Source organism: Myotis nattereri (assembly GCF_964212035.1).
Source record: "Myotis nattereri genome assembly, chromosome: 11".
NCBI classification, from domain to species: domain Eukaryota; kingdom Metazoa; phylum Chordata; class Mammalia; order Chiroptera; family Vespertilionidae; genus Myotis; species Myotis nattereri.
This window is the reverse complement of record NC_138086.1, coordinates 68720191-68746039: the sequence shown is the minus strand read 5'-3', so window position 1 is coordinate 68746039 and position 25849 is coordinate 68720191. Positions and strand designations below refer to the sequence as shown.

Here is a 25849-nt window from a genome sequence, read left to right as displayed (position 1 = left end):
CTAGGGTGCACATTGGGTCTCCAGGAACTGTGCTCCTTGGTCCCACTGGGGGTGGAAGTGCAGCTTGTCCTGAGGGATAAAGCTTTATCCTGAAGAATTGTTAAAGGGTTGATGATAAGCACGGAGGTAACGTGATTCAGTTCACTTGTAGGAAGAGTGCTGGCAACAGGCATGGCTGGACAAGGACATGTGAGGCTGGAGACAGGGACAGCAGCTAATCACGATTGCACAGTCCTGGCAAGAGCTAATGAGGGTCACTGACAGTGGTGAGGAGGAGATGGATGCAAAAGATATTAACAGTGTAGATATGACGATTTGATGACTAAGTGGCTGAGGAAGAGTGAGACACCTACCGGGTGCCTTCTTGTTTTACTTCATAGGTTTATAATCAACTTAATCTTACAACATGGAGATGTAGCATAAGAAAATAGACAGGTGAGAGTCATGTTTGTAATCAAGGTCACCTTTGGGCACATTTTTATTTTGAGGTTTATCAGCTTTGCTTCTCTTCTCAATTCGTAAACAATATTCAAGGGATTGAATTCTGTAAGGAAGATTTTGGTTATCATCTGTCTTATCCTCCCCTTTTACAGGGATTCACCTTACACGTTTGCTTTTAGGTACTTACGGTGTGTACAGCACAAAGGAAGCACATAAATACCATTTAAATTCTTCAGGCTAATTTGAGCTTTCTTTTGAAATAAACAGATTGTCTGCCAGACCTTACTCTTGTTTGTGTTGAAGTTTGTCCCGCATAGCCCTGGCGGTTCCCATTTCCAATCCCACAGCGTGATGTTTATTTTAGGCAGCTGCTTATGGAAGGTAGACTTTAGCAGCGATCAGAAGGACATAAGGTGGGCTTCTGTTTGAGTTCAGGGTTGCCGGGTAACTCTCCTTTGAATACCTTGCCCTTCCTGCTTTTCCACGTATGTTTTGGCTGTGAGGATAAATCTGGGAAAACTGCTGTTTGGCCTTTCAGCACAGTGCCAGCTTTGTGATTGCAAACGAACTGGTGTTGTGCTAAACACCACCGAAATAAAATAAATGAGTCTGATGGAAGCTTGGAGCTCATGCTAGAAATGTAAAAACCCAGCAGATGCCATTTGCTGAAACCCAGGCTCCTCTAGCAGATGGGTAACAGTTAAACATAAATGGCACCATTTCTCTTTTTTTGGTTCATTTGTTTTTAATACAGTATTAAAAATCCTGCTAAAATAAACTTCTGACATATGTTTCATGACTGTTTGGGGTATCCAAAGATCTTTGAAATTACACTTACACTATGTTTTATTGTATGAACTCATTGAACACGCAGAAACACATTTTTGTCCGAGCTTTAAAACTTTCTTTGGTATAAATATTTCCAATATTGGAAATAATAATGGGAAATAATCACCAAGTAGTCACAATGAGATATAATGTCCCTCTTTTACATCTTTAATGTTGGGCTATAATAAAATAATATACACCATATCTTCCATAGTTCTCATTCACTTAGTGCTTGAGTTTTCTTTACAATATTTTAGTTTCTCACATACTGTCTCATCATTTAAATAACACACACACACACACACACACACACACACACACAGAAGACGGTGTTTTCATTCCTCATTAAATTTAATGACTTAGCCAGGTCGGTGTTGCTCAGTGGTTGAGTGTCGACTTATGAACCAGGAGGCTATAGTCTGATTCCCGGTCAGGGCACATACCAGGGTTACAGGCTCGATCCCCAGTGTGGGGCGTGTGGGAGGCAGCCCATCAATGATTCTCTTTCATCATTGATGTTTCTGTCTCTCCTTCTCCCTTGCTCTTCCTCTCTTTGAAATCAATAAAAACATTTTTAAAAAATGAAATGACTTACGTACATTTAATGCAATCATTATTAATTGGTATTAACTCGCAAGAACCATGGTGCATTATCAATCATTCTATAATATTGAGATATTTTTGGCATAGAAAATATGTGCTTATTTTATAATTTAATTTAGAAGTTTGTGTATCTCTAAATAAATCTACAATTTCCCTTGTTTGCCTTTTTTCTGTTTCCTAAAATTATTTATCAAGTAATATTCAACAGAACAGTTTACAAGAAATTCCAGCAAAATTAGAAGAATGAGGAAACAATCGGTTAAATATTTAAATGGTTAAAAAAGTGTCTAAAATATTTATTGGAAAGGATACTATGTCATTACAAGGTTTTTTAACTTTGAAACTTATTGCTATTTACAGGTTCAGGTTCATGTCGCTTTAGTTATTCAGACCCCGACATCATCGTGTCATATGCCAAGAATAATACTGCGGACTGGATTCAGCTCGAGACAATTAGGTTTGTTGTCATTGAAAGTATTTTTCATAAATTCTGACATAGGTGTATTTCTTCTTCCCTGTTTGCCTTCATTCTACCACTGACTTTAATCCTCATGGTTAAAGGTACTCTGTTTGTTAATTATGCTGAATTGCATGGACACATATATCATGATCTGCCCTATTGGAAGAAGTATTGTTAAAAGGGTCATTTTCCACTTGGAACTTCCCACTGTCAGTAGTAGCTCTAACAAATTATTTTTTGGTAAAAGCACAGAATCCTCCACAAAATTACATCACCTATTTCTCCAGGTGGCCTGATGACTATGGCCTGGCTTATAGGCCTAGGAATATATCAGATTACCACCTAAATCTGGTCCTTTGTCTGTAATGACAGTGAGTGAATAGCTGCCCTACCTTTTGCATCTAAACTCTAGTTCTGTCATTTTCCTTCTAGCTTTCCTAAGGCCAGTTCTAAAATTATATGATCATAGTTATGATGCAACTTGTAATCATTTATTGCATTTTCTTTATTTAAAAACCTTGATAAGAAAATGAGGTAGGGTACTTGAGGAAAAAGTTCATTCAAGTTGAAAAGATTTGGTTAAATTAGCAAGAGTCAAATTATGTTTACTCCTGCATAGGTTAAATCATAAAACAAAATTCATAATGGATGTTTAATTTCAAGTAACATGTTAAAAGGAAAAAGATACCTGGACATTTTATAAGGTTGTTATTCTGATTGGTTTACTTCTTAAATTAGAATAACTCAAGTAGAACATTTTCTATAAGTTTTGTAGTTTTCTTTTTTCACATGCTGTTTTCCTTACCATATTTCCATGTTGAAAAATAGTGATTTGTTTAGAGGGGGGAATAAATATTAGATTCTTAGTCTTTAACACTAAACTAGTCTATCCAGAGTTTCTAGTAGTATTTCAAAATTTTAAAAATGTTACATTTCTAAGTGTTAGTCTAACCAAAAACTGAGAAAAATAATTCTAATTCATGGATTTTAATAGACCATCATCCTCTGTGCCAGGATAACCTATAATTTAGAGATACCTGTTTAAGCCAAGCTCTGGCATGCTATGCCAATTTTAAACAGAACATTTCGTTATTCTTTCTAACTTCTAGTACTTATTATGAAAATCATGCACATGAAATATTTATATAAATGTCTTTAATCAAGGCAGCATAAATATTGTAAATTTTAACCACACCTCCACCTTTTCTCTATGTAATACTTGTATGTCATAATTTAGGTAAACTGTAGCAGGTTTTTCTTGCTGGAAAACAACTGCATACCTTTGATAGTGAATGCACATACACATTTAATTACAACACATAAAGATCACATTCAGCTAATTCCATTTGGCTTTTGACTAAGTGAGACTTTCAATTTAAGGTCATACATCAAACTGTTATATACATTAGTGCAGATTTTCCTTCCCATTTGGCAACCAGAATGAACATATTTTCAATCACTTCTTAAATCTAAATATATTATTTTCATCATTTTAAATTCTTTATGAAGCCAAAAACATAGTCATCATGAAATATTTTAAAAGAAAGGGGAATTGATTACCCCTAAAGGTAAAGTACACCATCTATAACCTATACTGACAATTTTACAGACATGTATGTGCTGCTTTGGTGAGTAAAAAATAGGTCTTTTCCGTAGTCCTTTTAAAACTGATTTATAGTAAGTCCAGAGCACTAATAGTTTGCATTTAGTAACACTTAATTTTTGCTAAAGCAGTAATCTTTACTGTAGTAGATTTCTACATTGGTAGAATAAAATGTTGAATAAAAATACTTTACTAAATAGCAGAAGGGCCTAGATTGTAATACATGTAATATAAAAATAATTTTAAACTTGTAACAAGTTTTTAAAGATCAATCTGCATGAAATTTTAAAGAATTATAGAGCATTTAATTCTCATGGCAAATCTCATATTTCATGTAAATAAAACAAAAAGGTATCAGGTTAGTAGAAAGAAAATATCTATTATGTAAAGACTGATTATAAAATATAGCATGCAATTCTCTAATACATGCAAAATTTCAAAGTAAGAATCAAAATTAAGTTATAGTTTTTCTCCTTTCTTCTTCTTAGTATCAAATAAACTGTGCTGGATACACTGTGATTTTCTAGAGGCGCCACGAAAGTGTGTGCTATTATCTCTTAAGTGACTCCTTTACTAGCTTAGTGCCTGTCCTGTGTTAAAAGTAAACTTCTTGAAGACATTTAATATTTAAACTGCCATCACTTACTGTGAACTCCTTAATATTCAGCATACACTAAAAGATTTAAGGGCTATGGGATTATGAGTACTTAATCTGTACTGTATATAGTATTTTTAAGATAATGAAAGTACAATCTTAATTAAGAAACAAAGCTGGTTTAAGTGCTTTAACTGTGGCACTAATTCCCATCTCACCATATGTTCCAGAGCCCCTTCCAATGTCAGCACAATCATCCACATCCTCTACCTTCCTGAACACGCCAAAGGGGAGAACGTCCAGTTTCAGTGGAAGCAGGAAAATCTTCGTGTGGGTGAAGTGTATGAAGCCTGCTGGGCCTTGGATAACATCCTGGTCATCAACTCGGCTCACAGACAAGTCATTTTAGAAGATAGTCTCGATCCCGTAGACACGGGCAACTGGCTTTTCTTCCCAGGAGCTACAGTTAAGGTTTGATCGCTCTTTTGTTCCTTCTCTTCTCCAAAACCTAAAGCTCAATAAGCCAATTTGCACAAAGATAACTATTCTTACCAAACCTGCTAGTAAAGCAGTAGTTCTCAACCTTCCTAATGTCGCGACCCTTTAATACAGTTCCTCATGTTGTGGTGATCCCCAACCATAAAATTATTTTTGTTGCTACTTCATAACTGTAATTTTGCTACTGTTATGAATCGTCATGTAAATATCTGGTATGCAGGGTGTATTTTCATTGTTACAAATTGAACATAATTAAAGCATAGTGATTAACCACAAAAACAATATGTGATTATATATGTGTTTTCCGATGGTCTTAGGCGACCCCTGTGAAAGGGTCATTCGACCCCCAAAGGGGTCACGACCGACAGGTTGAGAACCGCTGTAGTAAAGGAATAGGCAATGTTGTTTTTATGTTACCTCCTCTTCTAAGGATAGAAAATCTTTGTTACAAAAACATTTGTCCATCTATTTAATAAGGTTTCTTTTAAATATATTTTTATTGATTTCAGAGAGGAAGGGAGAGGGGGAGAGATAGAAACATCAATGATGACAGAGAATCATTGACCAGCTGCCTCCTACACACTCCACACTGGGGATTGAGCCTGCAACCTGGGCATGTGCCCTGACCAGGAATTGAACCGTGACCTCCTAGTTCATAGGTTGGCACTCAACCACAGAGCCATGCCACTGTGCCATGTACTGGACTGAACCTAGAGAGTAAAAACACAAAAAGGCAGGTATGTTTCTGCCCTCCAGGTGGCTGTCAACTTAGTGTGGGTAATTAGATATGTCAACATGCAAATACAAAATAGCATCCTATCTAATAAAGAGGTAATATGCAAATTGACCATCACTCCAACATACAAGATGGCCGCCCCCATGTGGTCAAAGATGGCCTGCAAGGGAGGGCAGTTGGGAGGGACCAGGCCTGCAGGAAAGGGCAGCTGAGGGGACCCAGGCCTACAGGGGAGGGCAGTTGGGGGTGACCAGGCCTGCAGGGGAGGGCAGTTGGGAGGGGGACCAGGCCTGCAGGGGAGGGCAGTTAGGGGCAATAGGGCCGGCAGAGGAGCAGTTAGGCATTGATCAGGCTGGCAGGGTAGTGGTTAGGGTGTGATCAGGCTAGCAGGCAGAAGTGGTTAGGGCAGTGGTCTCTTTGGCCCCTTGAGTGTGGCTCTTCCACAAAATACCGACCTCTGCACATGGGCCACGAAGTTTCAGTCGCACTGTATGTGCACGCCCACACGTGGTATTTTGTGGAAGAGCCACACTCAAGGGGCAAAGAGCCGCATGTGGCTCGCCAGCTATAGTTTGCTGACTACTGGGTTAGGGGCAATCAGGCAGGCAGGCAGGCGAGCGGTTGGGAGCCAGCAGTCCTGGATTGAGAAAGGGATATCTGACTGCCCATTAAATGGACATCCCTCAAGGGGTCCCAGATTGGAGAGGGTGCAGGCTGCACTGAGGAACACATCCTCTCCACCCCCCCCCTCCCCACATGAATTCTGTGCACTGGGCCTCTAGTAATTTCTATAATTTGCTAGGAAACTGTGGAGTGCTGTGGAAATACAACATACAGTACCAAATCCAGACTTGAGGGTTTAGGAAGGCGATCCGGAAGAAGTGGAATCCAAGCAGAGACTGAAGAGTAATTTGGAGTTGGCCAGGTGGGAGGACTATTGTTTCTAGAATCAGAAATGACATACAGTGAGAGCACGAAACAAAGGTCTTGGATAATGTACAAAATAGTTTTCTAACAGATTCTTAACACATTGCGTACCACATAGAAATCTCTTAAGACATACGCCAGGGACCGCACGTTTTTGGGCAAACTGCACGTTATTTAAATCATCATACTGCACTTTAGGTGTTGTTTTTCAATAATTATAACATTTTTATTTACAAAGACAATTAAACAGTTAAAGTTCCTAGTACTTTTTTAACGTATGGTACTGCGTAAAACATTTTCCTCTATGAAGAGGGACCAAACAAAATTTACATAAGTATCTAGATTCGCTCCTTTTTACATGGGCATGAAAAAACGAGAACACTCGTGGGCGGTCCTTAACAGATGGCGCGCGAAACACGAGAAAACTCCTGAGCGGTACGAAATGTGTTAAGGTGAGACTTGTGATAGTTACGTCTGGAGACAAGGCCAGTGACAAAACCTTGAAGGTTTTCTAAGCCCCTATAGGGTTTGAACTTTATTGTGAAAGTAATAGGGAGTCACCAAGTGTTCCACATGAGTCACACAATCATATTTGATTTTGAACTACCCCCTGGAGAATGGAGGGTGGAATGGAGGGGAGAGAAGGCGTGCAGAGACACCAAGTAGGAGGCTGGTAACAGCAGTCCAGTGGGAGATCATGTTGGCCAGAATTCGCAAACAGGATGGGAAAATGTGGACAGATTTCAGAGATTTTTAGGAAAGGGAATGGAGAAGGTTGGAGACTTATTGAGAAAATGAGGGAATACTAGGTGTCAAGGACAGATAGAATACTCTTTGTCTAATAAGAGCTACTGTTTTTTCAATATTATTTTTTATTAATTTCAGGTGAGCAGCATAGTGTTTAGACAATCATGTACTTTGCAAATTAATCCCCCTGATATTTCAAGTACTCATGTGGCACCATACATAGTTATTACAATATCATTGATTATATTTCCTACTAGAGGCCCGGTGCACAAAATTCGTGCACTCAGGGGGTCCCTCAGCCCAGCCTGCACACTCTCGCAGTTCAGGAGCCCTCGGAGGATGTCAGGGAGTAGGCCTAAGCCGCTAGTCGGACATCCTTAGCACTGCCACAGAGGTGGGAGAGGCTCCCGCCACCACCGCTGAACTCACCAGCATGAGTCTGGCTTCTGGCTGAGTGGCGCTCTTCCCCCTGCCCCCCCCCCCCCCCGGTGGGAGCGCACTGACCACCAGGGGGCAACTCCTGCTTGAGCAGAGCATTTGCCCCCTGGTGGTCAGTGCATGTCATAGAGACCAGTCATTCTGCTGTTTGATCGATTTGCATATTAGCCTTTTATTATATAAAATGCTCTATTTTATATTCCCTCAACTATTTTGTAACTACCAATTTGTACTTCTTAATCCCTTCAACTTTTCCACCCAGCCTTCTAATCCCTCTCCCTTCTAGCAACCATCATTCTACTATTTAATTTATTTATTTATTATTTTATTTATTTAATTTTTTTGTTAATCCTCATCCGAGGATATTTTTCCATTGAATTTTAGAAAAGTGGAAGAGAGAGGGACAGAGAGAAACATCGATGTGAGAGAAACACATTAATTAATTGCCTCCTGCAATAGCCCTGACCAGGGCCTGGGCCGGGCAAGAGCCTGCAACCGAGGTACATGCCCTTAACTGGAATCAAACCCAGAACCCTTCAGTCCTCAGGCCGACATTCTATCCACTGAGCTAACCAGCTAGGGCTCAGTCTGCTATTTTAGTCATGCAATTATATACTGAACTCTTCCCAAACACCCTCAAATTAATTACCCAGAGCCTATGGTGGTACCCTCTCTGCTTTCTCATTACCAACTTCTGTTTGTCCAATAAAAAAGAGTTACTTTTGCCCGTCCTCCATGGCTCAGTGGTTGAACATTGGCCTATGAACCAGGAGGTCACGATTCAATTCCCAGTCAGGGCACATGCCCGGGTTGTGGGCTCAATCGCCAGTGTGGGGCATGCAGGAGGCAGCTGATCAATGATTCTCTCTCATCATTGATATTTCTATCTTTCCCCCTCCCTTCCTCTCTGAAATCAATAAAAATATATCATTTTTTTAAAAAAGGTCTATTTTTTATCAAGTACTTACTGTTCTAGGTACTTACTCTTTGAGGCATGTGTAGACACACACACACACACACATACACACACAGAATTATATATATCATCTCATATAATTTGATCCTTGTAAACCTATAAGGAAGGTGCTGTCTTAACCCCATTTTACAGATGTTGAAATGGACATAAAGATGTTGAGTAACTTGTTCAAAGTATACCTCTCACCAGTGGCAGAACCAGGATTCAAATACGGGAATCTGACATAACCTTGATCTGTCACCATTGACTTTGCTCTTATAAGTAATGAATGCAAACTGATGTGCTTCTGTTTTTCCTGTTTCTTCTCAGCATTCATTTGTTAAATTTTCTGCTCATTTTCTTCCCCATCACTTTCTGGCTCTAGGTGAAAAGATTCTTGCTTTTCTCATATTTATTAATCTTGCTTCAGCTTTATTCTATTAACACTGCATGTTCCTTCCTCCAGATGACTGATTTTCAGACATCAGAATTTAGTAAGTTCAGACCAAACACTGGTCTCTTCCTTCTTTTCCGTAGCTGATTTTGTTTTCGCAATCCTAGTTATGGGTCCATCTCAAGTATTGACTTCTGACCTAAGGTGAACTTAAGGAGACGGGACTATTAAAATATTTCCCTTAGGGAGGCAGGAGGCATTTTCAGTAGCCTGCCTGGGAGATGAAATAGAGTGAGAATGGTGGAACACCGAAGAAAGAAATCAGCAGTCTAATGGTAGGAGACTGTCTCTGACAAGGATGATAAAAGCCAAGGATCATACAAGGAATGCCACTGACAAAAACTACAGCATCATTCCTTAATGTGGCATCATGCTCCCTCCATACTCAAGACGTGTGTAGACCTAGAAGATGCAAACCCAACTCCCTGGCATGTAATTCAAGACCCTCTCCTAGGCCCAACCTAACTTTTCATCCTCATCTGCTGCACTGACTACCAGCCTCACAAATACAGCATAGAACTGCACGCCCTCACCCCTTTGTACATGCTCTCCCACCTTTCTCTTTTCTCCGCCTGGAAATTGCACAGCATCCACAAGGGCCCAGCTCAAATGTCTGTCCATGTGAAGTTTTGTGTAGTTGATGTCTCTCTCCTCTCTGTGCTGGTATAACCATTAGGCTGAACAAAGAAGACTTGGAGTGGGGCCAGGCTATAGAAAACAGATCCATTCTTTTTCCCAAGTGACCATTCAAAGTCATCTCTGCCTTCTTTGCATGAAAACTAAAGCAGGTCCTAAGACAGCCGAGAGACCAACACACATCATCCAATCACTTTAGTCTCCTACATTATTGGTTTAAAAACAAATAGGGCCAGTTTCCTGTAGGCATCCAAACCTCAAGTTTCATCCATAGTTCCTCCCTCCTCCAGCCTAGGTCTACTGCAGTGGGTGGAGATGGAGGCAGTGGTCATGTCCTTCTCTTTCCTCACCACCCACCACAAGTTTCAGCCTCTGAGCCCTCCAGGGCTGGGTCTGATGGAAGGAGAAAAGAAAAGATACAGCTATTGTTGTAAGCGAAAAGGATTAATCCCTCATCCTGATACATGATCAAAGCTGGTTCTCTCTTGAACCTACCAATAGGCTCCTTGGAAATCTCCCCACTCCTCTCCAAAGCTGGGGATGCCCCCCATGCATCTCTCTGGGACCTCTGGCTAATGACTGCAACCGCTTTCTGCTGAGGGCTTCTTGCTCCTCTACAAAGTAGTTCAGGGGCAGGATCTTAGACCAACGTGGTTGTCGCTTGTGCGCACAGGCCCAAGCCTAGTCTGTGGTAAGCAGTCACCTTGGACCCGTCCGTGGGAGGAGAGTAGTTACTTACACATGCAGCCTTCTTCTGCTTGGCACTAGTCCAAGACCACACAGCAGGCCCTCCAGGTGGTACCCCTGAAATCCTGTACACCAGGTTTGAGAAGAGGCGAGGGTACCCTCCTCCCTGACATGGGCATGGGTGGGACTCACAGCTCACTAACAACCCTCTCTAGAGAAACCCTCTCTCTGTTGCCCAGCTTCCTACTCACATCATCTGCAAGCTTGGGTACCTTCGATGTGAGTGATAAGTGAGCCCATTTACCACCTCTTTTGCTAGGTCCTTATGTTCAGTCCATCAGCTCACTTTGGAATGTGGAGGAGTTGCCACCTGTTTTCTTGGAGCCTCAACCAAAACCAATGCAAAATTAATTCCATTTCAACATGTTGTTACACTGGACATATACCTCTATGAGAGCATTTACAACATTGCTTTATTTTCATTTATGTTTCTCCCTGTTTAGAATGTTAGTTTCTTAAGCTCGGTGACTATTCCAACCATTTCTCAATCCCTGGTGTGTGGCACATGCTAGATTATTAGGTGTTAATTGACTTGGATGAGAAGCTGGAAAAACAAATAACAAGATCTAGTTTATAGGGAAAGAAAATGAATTTCACATTAAGTGATGACTTGAAGTTAGCTGAAAATACTGGGAGTGGGACTGGATATAGCACAGTGTTAAGGAAATTGGCTTACCTGCATGGGATCATATCTTGGCTTCACCATTTATTAGCCATGCAGTCTTGGAAAGGTTATTTAACCTCACAGTTCTTCAGTGTACTCACCTGTTAACAGGACTAAAAATAAGATGCACTTCATGTCATGATAATTAAATTTAAAAATACTCAAACCTCCGAGGGAAGGTAGGAGAGGGTGGGGGTAAAGAGGAGACATCAACCAAAGGACTTGTATGCATGCATATAAGCATAACCAATGGACACAGACACCAGGGGGGGTTAGGGCATGTGTGGGAGGGAGGGGGGCAATAGGGAGATAAGGACACATATGTAACACCTTAATCAATAAAGAAAAAAATACATGTAAAACCCTTAGGATAGTGCCTGGCATGTAGAAAGGACTTAATAAATATACATCCTCTTCATTGAAAACTTTAAGAACAAACAAGTTTCACGAGGAAGTAAACACAGAGGAAAATTAGTAGAAGGCAAAGGATTGAGCTGACAGTACCAGTTATGAGGAGGGGGAAAGGAACGCGATAGAAAAAATAAAGACTTCACAAACTAGGTCATCCTTATATGCCATTAAAGTAATATCAAAATGAATGCACTAACTTGGTTACATCAGACACAAGTATTGTCCATATTTGTTACCTTTGGCAATCAAAAGAAATAATTTTCATTGGATTTAAGTTTCAGTGTCATGCTTATAATTTGAATTATTAATGGTACATTTTGTTATTAACAGCAAGTGATCTTTAAGTGATACTGTTTATAAAACAAGAGAATAGAGAGTAGTAAGTATGTAAACTGTCCAGCTGATGAATTTGAACATAATGTTTGAGAGAGTCGGGTCAAATAAGAAAGAAACAAATGAGTCACTGGCATTCATCATACAGATTTCTCCTTGCCTCCTTTAGATTTCTTCTTTATTCCGTTTTTGGGGAATATTTAACCCATTTCATATGAGCCTGTCCTTGTTTATCTCAAGTAGGGCAAAATGATATAAGACCAAATAGAGTAATTAACTTAGGATTTTATGTGATCTGGGGAATTGCAATTATAGGTCACCACTTTAAATCTGCCCTGGGTTGGTAGAAAGCTATTACCATCTGTTGGCGATTTAGTAATTAATATGAAATAGATGTATAACAGTACCAGTTTCTAACACTGAACCTGGCCTTAGATTTGTTGTGCTTTTTTATTTGGAAGGGCTGTAAGAGGTTACAGAATTGATATGTTTTTCCTGTACAGCCATCTGTGTTTCTCCTCCATTCTCCTTACAAGTTCATGGCCTTGCCTGACTCATCTCCCAGTGTTTTCTCAGAGAACTTGGCCATGTGGAAGAAAAGGCACATAATATTCTTATGCTTCTAATTACCATCATGATATTTTATTTCCCACAAATCCCTAGGCAGCCCTTTGTTCATGACCAAGTAGGTGGGGCTCTAACTGCCAATAAATACAGTGCTGCAAGTCATAAAGCTCCCAGAGCACCGCCCTCATTAGCAACCAGAGTAAGCAGATCTTGGGCTTAGCAAGGCAAGGAGCCTGCGGCCCTCTCAGTATTGAGTCCCATGTCTTAAATATTGGTTGTGATGATTTCGCCTTCTTTTACAGAATATTTCTTTTTTAACTTTTGTATATGATTTCTGCCAATTCATTTGTAGTCATGAGAATAGCTACTGCTACCATAGCTGCCATTCTGAACTTTACATTCCTGTGACTATTCTATAACTACCAATTTGTACTTTTTTTAAAAAAAATTATTGATTGATTTTGGAGAGGGAGAGAGGGAGGGTGAGAGAGTAAGAGAGAAACATCGATTTTTTTGTTCCATTTATTTATGCATTCATTGGTTGCTTCTTGTATGTGCCCTGACCCGGGATTAAACCTATAACCTTAGCATATTGGGACAACACTCTCTAACTAACTGAGCTACTCAGCCAGGACTGACTATATATTTAATCCCTTCACTTTTTTCACCCATCCCCCGAAACCCCCCTCCCCTATCTAGCAACCGTCAAAATGTTCTATTTGTGAGTCTGTTTCTGTTCTAATTGTTTGTTTTGTTTTTTAAGAGTCAATTGTTGATAGCTATGTATTTAGTGTCATTTTATTGTTCATATATTTTCTCCTCCTCCTCCTCCTCCTCCTCCTCCTCCTCCTCCTCCTCCTCTTCCTCTTCTTCTTCAAGAAGACCCTTTAGCATTTCATGTAATACTGGTTTGTAGTGATGAACTCCTTCAGCCTTTTCTTGCCTGGGAAACCCTTTTTATGTCCTTCAATTCTAAATGATAGCTTTGCTGGATAATCTTATCACTGGGGTGTACTCCTGAAACTAATATTGTATGTCAATTGTAATTTAAAAATTAAAAATTATTTATGTTGATAAAAAGAAAAAGTTAAAAAAGAATTTAGTGAAGAAAGGTGTTCCAATTCAGTGTCCTAGGAAAAAAGATGAAGTGGGAAAATGATGACTCTCAGGGCAACTTCTGGTGCTCCAACTCAGTGATGGTGGTCTTGGTTTTGTCATCAGAGTTTAAAGGAAATGAAGTGATATTGGGGGGGGGGGAGATCTTCCATTTAATCATATAGTATCAAGAATCAGTGTTTCCATCAGCAGATGAGTGGATTAGAAAACTGTGGTACATATACACAATGGAATACTATGCTGCGGTAAAAAAAAAAAAGGGAACTCTTGCCTTTTGCAACAGCATGGATGGAACTGGAGAGCATTATGCTAAGTGAAATAAGCCAGTCAGAGAAAGATAAATACCACATGATCTCACTCATTGGTGGATTATAGAGAGCAACATAGACTGATGAAAAGGGACAGATCCAAAGACTGAGAAACAGCGATCAGGCTATCAATCCCCAGAAGGAAAGTAGGGGAGGGCGGGGGTAAGGGGAAGAGATCAACCGAAGGACTTGTATACACGTATATAAGGCAAACCAATGGACATGGACAACAGGGGGATGGGAACGTGAGTGTGTGTGTGGGGGGGGAGGTTGGGGATTAATGGGGGGGATGAGGACACATTTGTAATACCTTAACTAATAATAATAAAAAAATAAATAAATAAAATTTTAAAAAAAAGAATCAGTGTTTCATCTTGGGTAGGATTCTCATATCCAGGGAAGATACTTACAGTAGCATGGATAGTGGATGATAATAAATAATAATATTAATCATAGTGGTAAATGATAATAATAATGAAATAGTATAAATAGCAGTAATGATGGCATTTCAGGAGTGCTTGCAGGTGCCAACACTATGAGAAAGACCCTATCATCCAAGTTTTCTGTCTATAGAAGATGAACGCTGAGTATCTGTAAAGACCCTATATGTTTAGTGCTTAATTTTCCTTAGTCACTCTGGAAACATCTGGACAAGTCCATCAAATAATCTCTTTCCAGCTTCTCAGACACACCCTGCAATCTGAGACTATTCTTAAGTTTAAGTTCAAAGAAAAACACTAAACGTAGGTTTTTGAAGGTTTAGCTTGGAACTGCTGCAGCTGCCTACTTCCCATGACCCACCATCGAAGAGAAGAGCTGCAAACATCAGTGAGGTACTCAGAAGGAACCCAGGGACAAATGGCGAGGAAAGAGCTGTGAGCAGGTTTCCGTTTGTGGGGTGTTTTCTTCATCCTTCAATCCATCCAACTCCCCAGTAAGCAGCGTTTCCCAGTGGATCAATATGCCATGGAGGTGGATATTGGTCAAGCAGCTGCTTCACTTTTTTGTGTATTTGTCCACTCTCATCTTTAGTTGTAGTCAAGATCTGTATTTTGCAAGCATGAATGATCTGTGGCTCCTTGATATCTGTATGTATGTGTGTGTCAGGGAGAGAGGGGGTGCTTTGCTCACTCACCATTAATAAATGTTGATATCTGCTCAGCTACCCTGGATACTCTCAGCTTGCAAAGGCATAAATCACTGGCTTCTGTCAACTCTGGAATTGACCCACAGATTAAATGCAGATCGCTATGAGATAGGTGCTGTTATTTGTATTTTTTATTTTTAAGGAGTCTTCCCACTCTGATGGCTGTGCCTGCACCTGCTAATCTTCTTCTGTTTATTATCCTACTTCATAGTGTTATTAGCAAGGGAATCCAGATTACTTCTTCTACACATTTATGGGAACTTGTATGGAGAAGTAAATCAGTGCTGACTGTCAGAGCCTGTTATAAAGGTTTGACCTTTATAATAGGCTATGATTTGACCACATGTATTCAAAAGAAGTTCCCTTAAAAAGTAATTTATTAAATTTTGCACATTTATGCCAAGGACTTGGAGTAACTAAGTATACGGAATTTAGACAGGTCATATCTTAACCTTCTCTCTACTACTACTTTCAGTTAAATAGATTGCTTCCTCTCTCCTCCATTAATTATTGATAAACATCCAATAATGACACATTTCCTAGTTTAACAAACATCGAAGGTCCTGATGAAGACAGTAGCTATTAGGTAAATCAACAATTCATTAGGGGAAGCATTAAGTCAGAACAGGAGAGTTTATTAATTTTCTTATAGCTCTTATACATTATGCATTTGCCAAATTCATTGTCCCAGGGGACACTAGGCAAATCTCCAGTCCTATATAAGAATTGAAGCTTTCATTCTGGGTTTCTGCTGCCACCTGTCTAATACTATTGTCACAAATTGTTGAAACATTAATGGAGAATAAAAATCATTACATCCAAATTATGAAAATATGTAAATTAACTTGCCTGAAAATCTTAAGTCTTAATGCAAGGTGAGGCTAATGAAAAAAAAAATCTAAGACAAACAGTGAAAGGAATGATCACACTCAAAGCAGAATTCATTTTTTAAACGTGCTTTTTGGGAATATAATCCCCTGGCAGAGCAATACCTGCCTACTATAATGCGCAGAAATTGAGCACCCCAGAAAATGGTCTCAACAATTCATTTAATGATTTTCTTTTTTAGAATGCAAGGACAAACAGGAGGGAATCAGATATGCTTTCCAAAAATGTGATTTGCAAATCATTGTACTGGAAACTCTCTGGTCTGTAACTTGAGGGATTGGAGTCCTGGCTTTCTAATGAGGATAAACCTGAGCTCAGTCAGACTTGTAGCTAGTTCATGTTCCCATGTCTTTTTCCATTAAGAATCGGAATGTTAACTATGATTTTCTGGCCAGATTCCAGCTTGGTTAATTGCATGCTGTCTACCTAAATTCCCTTTGCTTGGGATGTTCTTCACTTTGGATTGCATTGCTGTTATTGTCATGTTTCCCCCAAGAGCTGGGTACATGATGTTGTAGAATGAGCCAGAATATAATTTGTTAAGCTAATAAGAGTACTTTGGGGATGAAGGGTTAAATGTATGTAGTGTGCTTTTCACAATTCCCCTCAATGCAGCCTATTTGTACAATAATTAATGTGGAATAGCATTAGTGAAACATGGAATTGAGCCAGATCACCATGATGAGAGTGGCAATAAGCACAGAAACAAATAATTTTGACAAATTCTATTGAAAATAACCATTCAAACAAGTCCCCAGAGCCTGTCTGCCTAATGTACCCATTTTTTGTTTGTTTTTGGTCTGAAACTGACACCCTTAATCACTAATTAAGTTAATACAATAATTGGTAAGTGAAATTTATTTTATTCTATATGAACTTCACAAATAAACATAGTAAGTCCCTGGCCAGTGTGGCTCAGTTGGTTGTCATCCCATGCAGGGAGAGTTTGATTCCCAGTCAGGACACATGCCTAGGTTGCGGTCTTGATCCCCAGTAGGTGGCGTGCAAGACGCAGCCAATGGATGTTCTCTCTCTCATCAATATTTCTTTCTCCTCCTCTCTTCTCTAAGATCAGTAAAACATATTTTTAAAACAATAGTACTATTTTTCCATCAGCTTTACACCTAGACAGCATAGTGACACTCATTAACGTAAGGTTTGTTAAATGAATGAATAAAGATGGAGCAAAAAAGAGGAGGGAAATAGCATTTACCGATTTCCTAAGATTCACCAATCTTTAGTAGGCATGTTACTTACAATATCTCATCTAACCATCATAATTACCCCCATTTCACAGATGGAAAAGTAGGCTCAGAGAGGCCAAGTAGCTTCCCCAAGATCAAACAGCTTTCATTTTCATAGCCAAGTATATTTACTATAAAGCCAGGCCTTTATTCCTCAGTATTTGCAGCCTTCCATGTTGTAGTTGGTATCCTTGGCCTTAATTTGAGGAGGCAAGTCTGAAAACCTCAGACACTGAAAGTCAAGTTGATCCCCATCAACAAGGTTAACAACTGCCTATGGAATTTTACATTGTTATTCTTCCACTCATTACTCCAATTCAAAACTGTCACTATTGCCATTTTAGAGTTGTCATAACTATTGCCAAGTAATTATACACTTGTCACAAAATATACCATAAATTGAATCTTTATGAATCTTAGCATAAAGTGGTTCAAATGTGAATGCTTAATGAATCCAGAAAATAATGAGGAGAAAACACTCTTTAAGCTCCCTAAAATTCACTCTCCACGGGTGCATCTATTGTGTTGACTAGAGAAAATGTACTTCAGCCCTCCTGCCCTTGGACTGTGTGCATAGCCAAGTTTTCAGGTTTTTTTTAACTGGCATTAAATTTCCTAGAAATTGTGCAAAAAATGATAAACTCATTTTGTCTCATGAAGGAAATTGTTCTCTTCTTCCTACATTGTTTTTTTAAAATAATATGAAAGTGCACTTTTAAAGGCCATTGAACAAAGATATAGGAGATATGTATTTCTATATGATAAAGCTATAGCATAATGCAAGGTGAAACACAATGATACGTAGGCTGTAAGTCAGTCACTTCCCAATCACACATCTCACTTTAATCCAGAAACTCTTACAACAATCTAAGAGTTTATTTCCAGTCACATAGTGGCTAATTTATGGCTCTGCCAACAATGCCATTTTAATTAATTTTATTCATCTTATTTCTCTTTTCTCTGCTCCTCATATCTCATCTGTTTGCATTGCCTAGATTTTAATTAAAAAAAAAAAAAACCCTCTCCTCTCTAAGGAGCAATCTGAAGTGGCAAAAAATAATCACTTAAAATATTACAGTCATTAAAAAATTGGCTGTGGTGGAAGCCATGCATTTTCAATTTTCCTACAAATGATGTTTTAGCTTCCTTTTAAAGTGCACTTTGTATCTGAATTGTCTGCCACCAGCCAGCTTGGCTATCAAAAACGGTCTTCCAGCTGGGCGGGCTGAGTGACAACTCCTTAATGGAGGAAATGGATGGCTCTCTGCTCATGTGGAGGGAAGGCATACCAGGCAGATTTCATCCCATCTGCCACCAGCTCTCTGCAAGCTGGCATTGCCCAAATGCCCCATATACTCATTTCAACAAAAAGGATATATAGTAAAAAAATAAATGGCCAGGCTACAGATGCTTGAAAGAATCATCAGGGCCATTAGACCCCGGGGAGATAATATTAAGAGGTGCCTTCGTGTTCATCTTTGATAGAAACCTAATTAAGCTATGGTTGGAGGTGATTGCAAGTACTTTCACAAGCACAGAGGTGAAGCCATTAACATTTTCAGCAGAGTATAGGGAACAACCTTAGAAAAATGCTGCCCTGAATTGCGGCCAAGGACTTGTTATATTGAGGAATTTGCACTGATGTTTCCTGTTGATGCTTTTCTGAATGGCAAATTCTTGTCACTTAGTTACACTGTGTTCTGCTTTTCAAGTAAAGGAAACCCATATAACAGCAAAGTAGGAAAATATTTTTGATTGACAAATACAAGCAAAGAAAGACTATGTTTAAGGGATTTTGTTAAGTAGAGCCATTTATTAAAAATTTAAGTGTACATTTAAACAATTTTAAAGGAAAATTTGTATGTGCCCTGATCCAGGATCAAACCCACAATGTTGGCATATTGGGACAAGACTCTAACTAACTGAGCTACCCTGCCAGGGCCTTTTTAAAATTATTTTTCATGTAAGGGATTTTTAATATTTGCATATCTGCAGTACTTAAAAGTATCAAGTGCATGCCATTGATCAATGCAAAAATAATGCAACAAACTCAAAATAATTATAATTAATGTATTTTAGGAGGGCTAGATATAGAAAGATATATTTGGAGCCCATCTACAAAATTTATACTTTCATACCACCCAGAATAAATTCCAGTTAGTTACCTGATATATACTCGCCACAATCAAAAGGCATGACTCAGGACATCACATGCTATTTATAATCATTTTCTCAAGAAAACCTGATAGATGTTTTTACTATACTCAAAATAAAATATCCTGACTTCCAAAATAATGTTGTTTTTAACATAGCAAGAGCTCATTTAACTGTCTTTTAAAGTTGTTTAGATTTTAATTGTTATTTCATATAAATGACATGAGTTTGAATAGATGCTGAACAAAAACAGCTGGCTATTAAAATCACTGAGAGCAATTTTCTGGAATTCTTTTCATAGTTTCGATGCACATTTTGTTTGGATTTTAACATAGTGCATTGATGTTATACAATGCATCTGTAAGAGAAGTGGCAACAGACATCTTGCATTATTAAGTTTTCCTGTCTCAGAAGAATGTTTGGTAATCTGCCAGAATTTGAAGGCCTTTGACATTTCTAATTGATGGTCTATCTACACTAAAAATGAATGAGTATATGCAGTGCCTACCATATTGTATTGTGGGAAATATTCTTTTATATTTTACTGAAGGTTTTAAGTTGACCTTAAGAATTTTAATGACTATTCTAATGAGAAACACAATTAAAAAAAATAGTTTTAATTCCTGGCTGGTGTGGCTCAGTGGTTGAGCATCCACCCATGAACCAAGAGGTCACCGATTTGATTCCCAGTCAGGGCACATGCCCAGGTTGCAGGCTCAATCCCCAGTAGAGGATGTGCAGAAGGCAGCCAATCGATGTTTCTCTCTCATTGATGTTTCTATCTCTTTATCCCTTTCCCTTCCTCTCTCTCTAACATCAATAAAAAATAGATTTAAATAGCCTTCAATTTTACTATCAACTCCTAAGAGTTTGGAATATAATGCCTTATTTTTTGAAAATGCACATATTCAGAAATAAAATAATTTTATTACAACACTTGAGTTTTAAAAAAGCACTTCCATATATATTATTTGTACTTCTAACATCATCTCTAGAAAATATATATTATTGGTCTTATTCTACAGCTTAAGAAACAGGACAAAAGGAATTAAATGACTTGTACAAAACCATGTCACCGTGAAGTAGAGAAATGTTTGGGAACATGCCTTCTGACTCCAATCCTCAAATTCCGATGCATAACAACTGAGTTTTCATTTCTTGTCATCTTGATTATTTTTGGTTTCCAGTTCTTTGTTTTCTTCAGGCCTTTGTGGCCTTCATTCCTTTAGGTGCTAAATTAATTGAGGTAAATTCTAGGAGAAAGTTCCAACAACCCCTACCTAATCAAGTAGGCCATGGAGTCCCATTCAGATGCAGAGATGCAATATCAAACCAGCAGAGGCCAGGGACTGCATCTCAATCCAAATGCATTCAGGTATAAATTCTCAGTTTGGAGAGCATCTGGGAAACCAGACCATTTCTAAGACATTGAGCCATCTGTGACCAATCCTAAAAATAGTATTAGCAAGAAACTCTAGCCCGACCAGCATGGCTCAGTGGACCTATGAACCAGGAGGTCACAGTTCCGGTCAGGGCACATGCCCAGGTTGTGGGGCTTGATACCCGGTGGGGGGCATGCAGGAGGCAGCCAATCAGTGATTCTCATCATTAATGTTTCTATCTTTCTCACTCTCTGAAATCAATAAAAAATATATTGAAAACAAACAAGAAACTCTAACTTGCCTTGTAATTATCTTAGGAATCCTCAGAAATGAGAACCCCGAACTGGCCTCAACCCTTTGCAAAATTCTTAAGTATTATAGGGCCTATACTTAATCAGCTTCTCAGGTGGCCCATTCCTGCTCAAATGTTTGAAGAATTCACCAGTTTTACAGACTATCCCCTCTTTTGCAGTCCTTATATTAGCCTGCTGGCTCATATCACCCTTACTCCAAACATGAAAAACACTGGGTTCTACTCAGAAAGGCTGAGGCAGAAATCATCTCCGATCTCCTCGGTGTGGTGGGGAGCAGAGCAGGCCAAGCCATCCGTGTGGGTTCAGTTCATCTGCAGGCCCTGCCACCCAGGAAATGGCAGCCTGTCTTGCTGTGAGATGGAGAAGGTTGAGCCACCTCCTTCTGAAAGGCCGCTGTTTACTTTGGGCGTGTCACCCCCTTTCTTTGATTGTGTGGCACTGAACTAACTAAGACTATGAAAGGGAGAATATTGAAAAGGCGATACTTCTCTCCCTCTACACCCAGAGGACACTGGGTCTACTTGGGAGGGGTAACAAAGCTAACTGTGACTCTTCCCTTAAACTTGACAGATAGGATTAGGGTGTTGACCATGCAAAATGAACCCTGACTGGCATAAACCACTGCCCTGTTTTCATTTAGATTCCATCTTGAGTATTGTTCTTTTACTACAGATTGGTATTAACAGTTTCTTCCCTAGAGGAATAATAAGACTACAAAAAACTAAACCATTTTATCCTTCAAGGAAATTTGCCAAAGACAGATCGTACTAATGTTTAGACTCTACTAGTATGAAAATTGGTTGTTACTCAAAAGGAGTGTTACATTTTTTTCAGGTTGCTTTCTTCAAACTTGATATGATAAATATTACTTGTATTTCCTATGCTGGCACTGTTGCAGTTATAGTGATAAAAGTATGTATTTAATAGAGAATTTTCAATAATTGTACATTATAAGTGGTCTACTAAACTACCAAATGTTTTGTAACAGCAAAATAACTACCATAAAGATCATTTAAATATACTTTTAGTTTCCCAAAACATTAAGACATTTTAATGTTGTGAAACAAGTTTAACAGCATGCTATCTAATTTTATAATGATTTCATCTTTTACATAAAATTTCAATCTCAACTTCATTAAAATATGTATCAGATGTTAATAATATAAATTTGGAGGAGTAGTGAAACATAATTATGTATAACACCTACTCTTAAAATAATAAACAATTCTGCCCTGGCCAAGTGGCTCAATTGGTTGGAGTGTCTACCAAAAATGTTGCAGGTTTGATTTCTGGTTGGGACAGATGTCTAGGTGGTGGGTTCAATTCCCAGTCAAGGCGCAACTGATCAATGTTTCTCTCTCTCCCCATTCCTCTCTCTCCAAAATCAATAAAAGCATATCCCGGGTGAGGATTTTACATATATAGGAAACCAAAATTGAAAAATTAAATGGATGTTTAGCCAGAAATGCCAAAGTTTTATGTTAAGCGAGTTATTGTTTTTATTACACAAATACATCCTTTTAAATTGTAATAGAAATTATTCCATTGTCACATGTATAAGATTTCATGTATGCCATTTCCTTGGTTAATGACAATGTATTGTTTGCATTAATATCAGAGTTCTTATATTACTTCCAGATAACATAGGCCACAGTTGTTCCAGATTCCAGAATGTGAAGATAACTGTGAAACTTACAGCTCAGTGGATTTATTATTAAGAAAGTAATCTTTGTTATTCCACTTAGCATTTATTGTCTTTATAGGATGCACAGTAGTAGAGGATACTTCGGCTTTCATAGCTTGACAGTTTCTATTTACTATTAAATAAAACTGAATCCTAGTTTTGATCCGTGTGTGTGGGTTAAAGATTGCATGCAGTGATCTCAGTTTAGCATCTATGAGTAACCTGTATTTATTGTGTTGTGAAAAAGATTCTCTGACAGGAGATACATGTCACACACAACAGTATATCTAAGATGATAAGATCCAGTGGATATGCCTTAATATCTCAGTGCTATGAAGTGATTTCCCCAAGATCATATGCTTTTTTGACTCTTGAATTTACAGGAGCTTCTGAAAGCTTTATTTACTCTTCAGTGTAGTAATCTGAATTCTCCCCCAATTGATTTTACCAGCATTAACCAGCTTAATTGTCATAAAACATTTGTTTGCACACATCGTTCCTCCATTCTAGACTAGCACTGGCAACAGAATATTGTAGAGATCTCTTAGACTACCATTTAAGATCTTTTGCTGTCAGGCTAAAGTGTAATTCTGAAAATCATGCCTACTTGTCACCTTTGTCATTCATTTATTTGTCATCCAACTTGGATTTTGTTTTTATTCAAAGGCTGTTGAAGTCCTACTCATTTATGAAGCCTGCTCACCTACACCAGCCCCCACATACAGTGACTTCTATCCTCTCTCACTCATTAGCACTTACTATATGTTGCCTGGCGTTGAGACCTATCTTTGATAGATCTCATCTAGACTGGGATTTTTTTTTAGAGCAAAGAATATATATTATATTACTTCATTATAAACCCCTTCCTCCCAGTACCTTTGTTAATCTCTTCTACTACTGAGTTCTCTATGAAAGATTAATTTAACACCTGAAAAGGCATAGCTATATCATTCACTCATTGATTTATTTAATTGTTGAAAGAATATATTTTAATTCTTACTATATGCCAAGCACTGTGCTAAGACCTGGACTGCAACACAGAATAAAATGGACATGATCCTTGCCCTATAGAACTTACATTCACTGTGCCTAATATTTTCTGCCCAACTACTTCACTTCATATCTATTTCATTTTAAGAATATATGTATGTAACAGAAAAGAATGTTTGATCTTTAATTTATTAGCATTTCTCTCTATATAACTTGTTACCAAGAATTATTAATGCAAATTTATCATATTTTTTAAATACTCAGTTTACTCAGCTCCAGAGTGTGCTCTTGCACTTTAAGCTGAAAAAATGTTAAAAAAATTATCATAAGAAATTCTTCTTTCTTTTTTTGTAAACCTAGTGCTCTTTTGGAGAATAACAAAGTTTGTGATTTCTCAGCACTTCTTAAGTCTGGTCAGAAACTTTTACTCAAAAGGTGGCTGAAAATATATCATCATATCAGGGATTACTTTGACCTTTTCTATATTCCATGTTTTGATTAGCTGGCTAGTCTACTCACATCCCATTTACAGACAAATTGTGGAAGGCTTGAATGACAAGCTAAAACTATATGGAATAATGAAAAGGTCATGCAATTTAGCCCATAACCACAGTATTGAAAATATAGACAAGTCATTATCACACTTAATTCCCACAACAAGGACTATGCTGAAGATAGGAAATTATTCCAATTAAAATATTCTTGTTTCATTCTGAAGGCTGAGGTGGCAAAGATCAAATGGCCTCTTGACTCCTTTTTTATAATAACTTAATAAGTTAGAAAGAAATTGTAATTGAATTAAATAAGACAAAAAAGAAGTAACAAGCTCTTTTGACTTGAGAGTCCATCAGAGAGGGAATAATATAATGACTTTTCTAAAAATTCTAATTATACATGAGTAAGACAGATTCAGCTACAAAACCAATTCAACAGCCACCCCATGCTCTCTTTTTATCTACAGCATAGCTGTCAGTCAGATGGGAACTCCATTTATTTCCATGGAAATGAAGGCAGTGAATTTAATTTTGCAACCACCCGGGATGTAGATCTTTCTACAGAGGATATTCAAGAGCAGTGGTCAGAAGAATTTGAGAGCCAGCCTACAGGGTAAGTAATTGTTATCTCCCATGCTGTGTAGAGCACTTACATTTATTCCACTCACATATTTTAAATGCATATTGTTAAATAGCAAAGCATAGCTAAATCAATATGATGATTCTTAGAACAGATAAGGGTTACATTTAACCTAAATATTTTTATTAGTAACAACTATTTTTATGCATATTAAAAATTGGTGATTGTAAATACCTTTTATCTTCAGTTGAAACACATATATTTTATCTTTGTTTATTCAGCTTTTGCTGGGAGAAAGTATTTTTTTTCAAACTATAGAATATAAAATTTTTTCACTACTATTATACTGAGACTTTCAGTTGTCTCCATGAAATCTGAGGTTTATTGATGTGATTATCTGATTTTTTATGGCTCTGGTCTTTAAAAGTTGTTGAGGGGGTAAAATTTATCTTTGAGATATTTGTAAAGGAGGAATATGGGGTTGAGATTGCAGTAGAAGAGAAATGAAGCTATGAGAGTGTTTTGGTGGCAGTATTTTCTGGCCATTCTGAGATATGTGCCTTCTTCTGGGTCCTATGTTCTAAGATATCTCCTATTAATCAAGCAGCATTTTCATAAGTTCACATTTAAAAACATTAATAGGTTCAGAAAATCAAAATTTATAAGGTAGTGTAAGTGGGGAAGAAAGTCTAGAAATTTCCTGGTTCTCACCTAGCTTTGTTTTTGCAATAAATACATGTAATCAGAACACCAGGTCCCATTGTTTAGTATATGTTTTCTAACACTGCAGTGAGGATAAATGAAATAACACTAAATGTAATCTCATAGTGAATATGAAATAGCAGTCATTTAATTGATAGCCGTGAGAAGCTTTTCCGTAACACATCTGAGATATAGTCTTGTCT

General features: G+C 38.2%; 1 protein-coding gene across 1 annotated transcript in view; it reads left to right on the top strand.

Annotated features, from left to right (window-relative positions):
- The window catches only part of RELN (reelin), a 432712-nt gene that overhangs the window by 230426 nt on the left and 176437 nt on the right, over positions 1-25849 (top strand). Inside the window, exons 9-11 of the mRNA XM_081101781.1 lie at positions 2233-2329; positions 4761-5001; positions 24832-24977. Of these exons, the coding sequence (XP_080957907.1) occupies positions 2233-2329; positions 4761-5001; positions 24832-24977 (484 nt within the window). The remainder of the gene's footprint in view (positions 1-2232; positions 2330-4760; positions 5002-24831; positions 24978-25849) is intronic.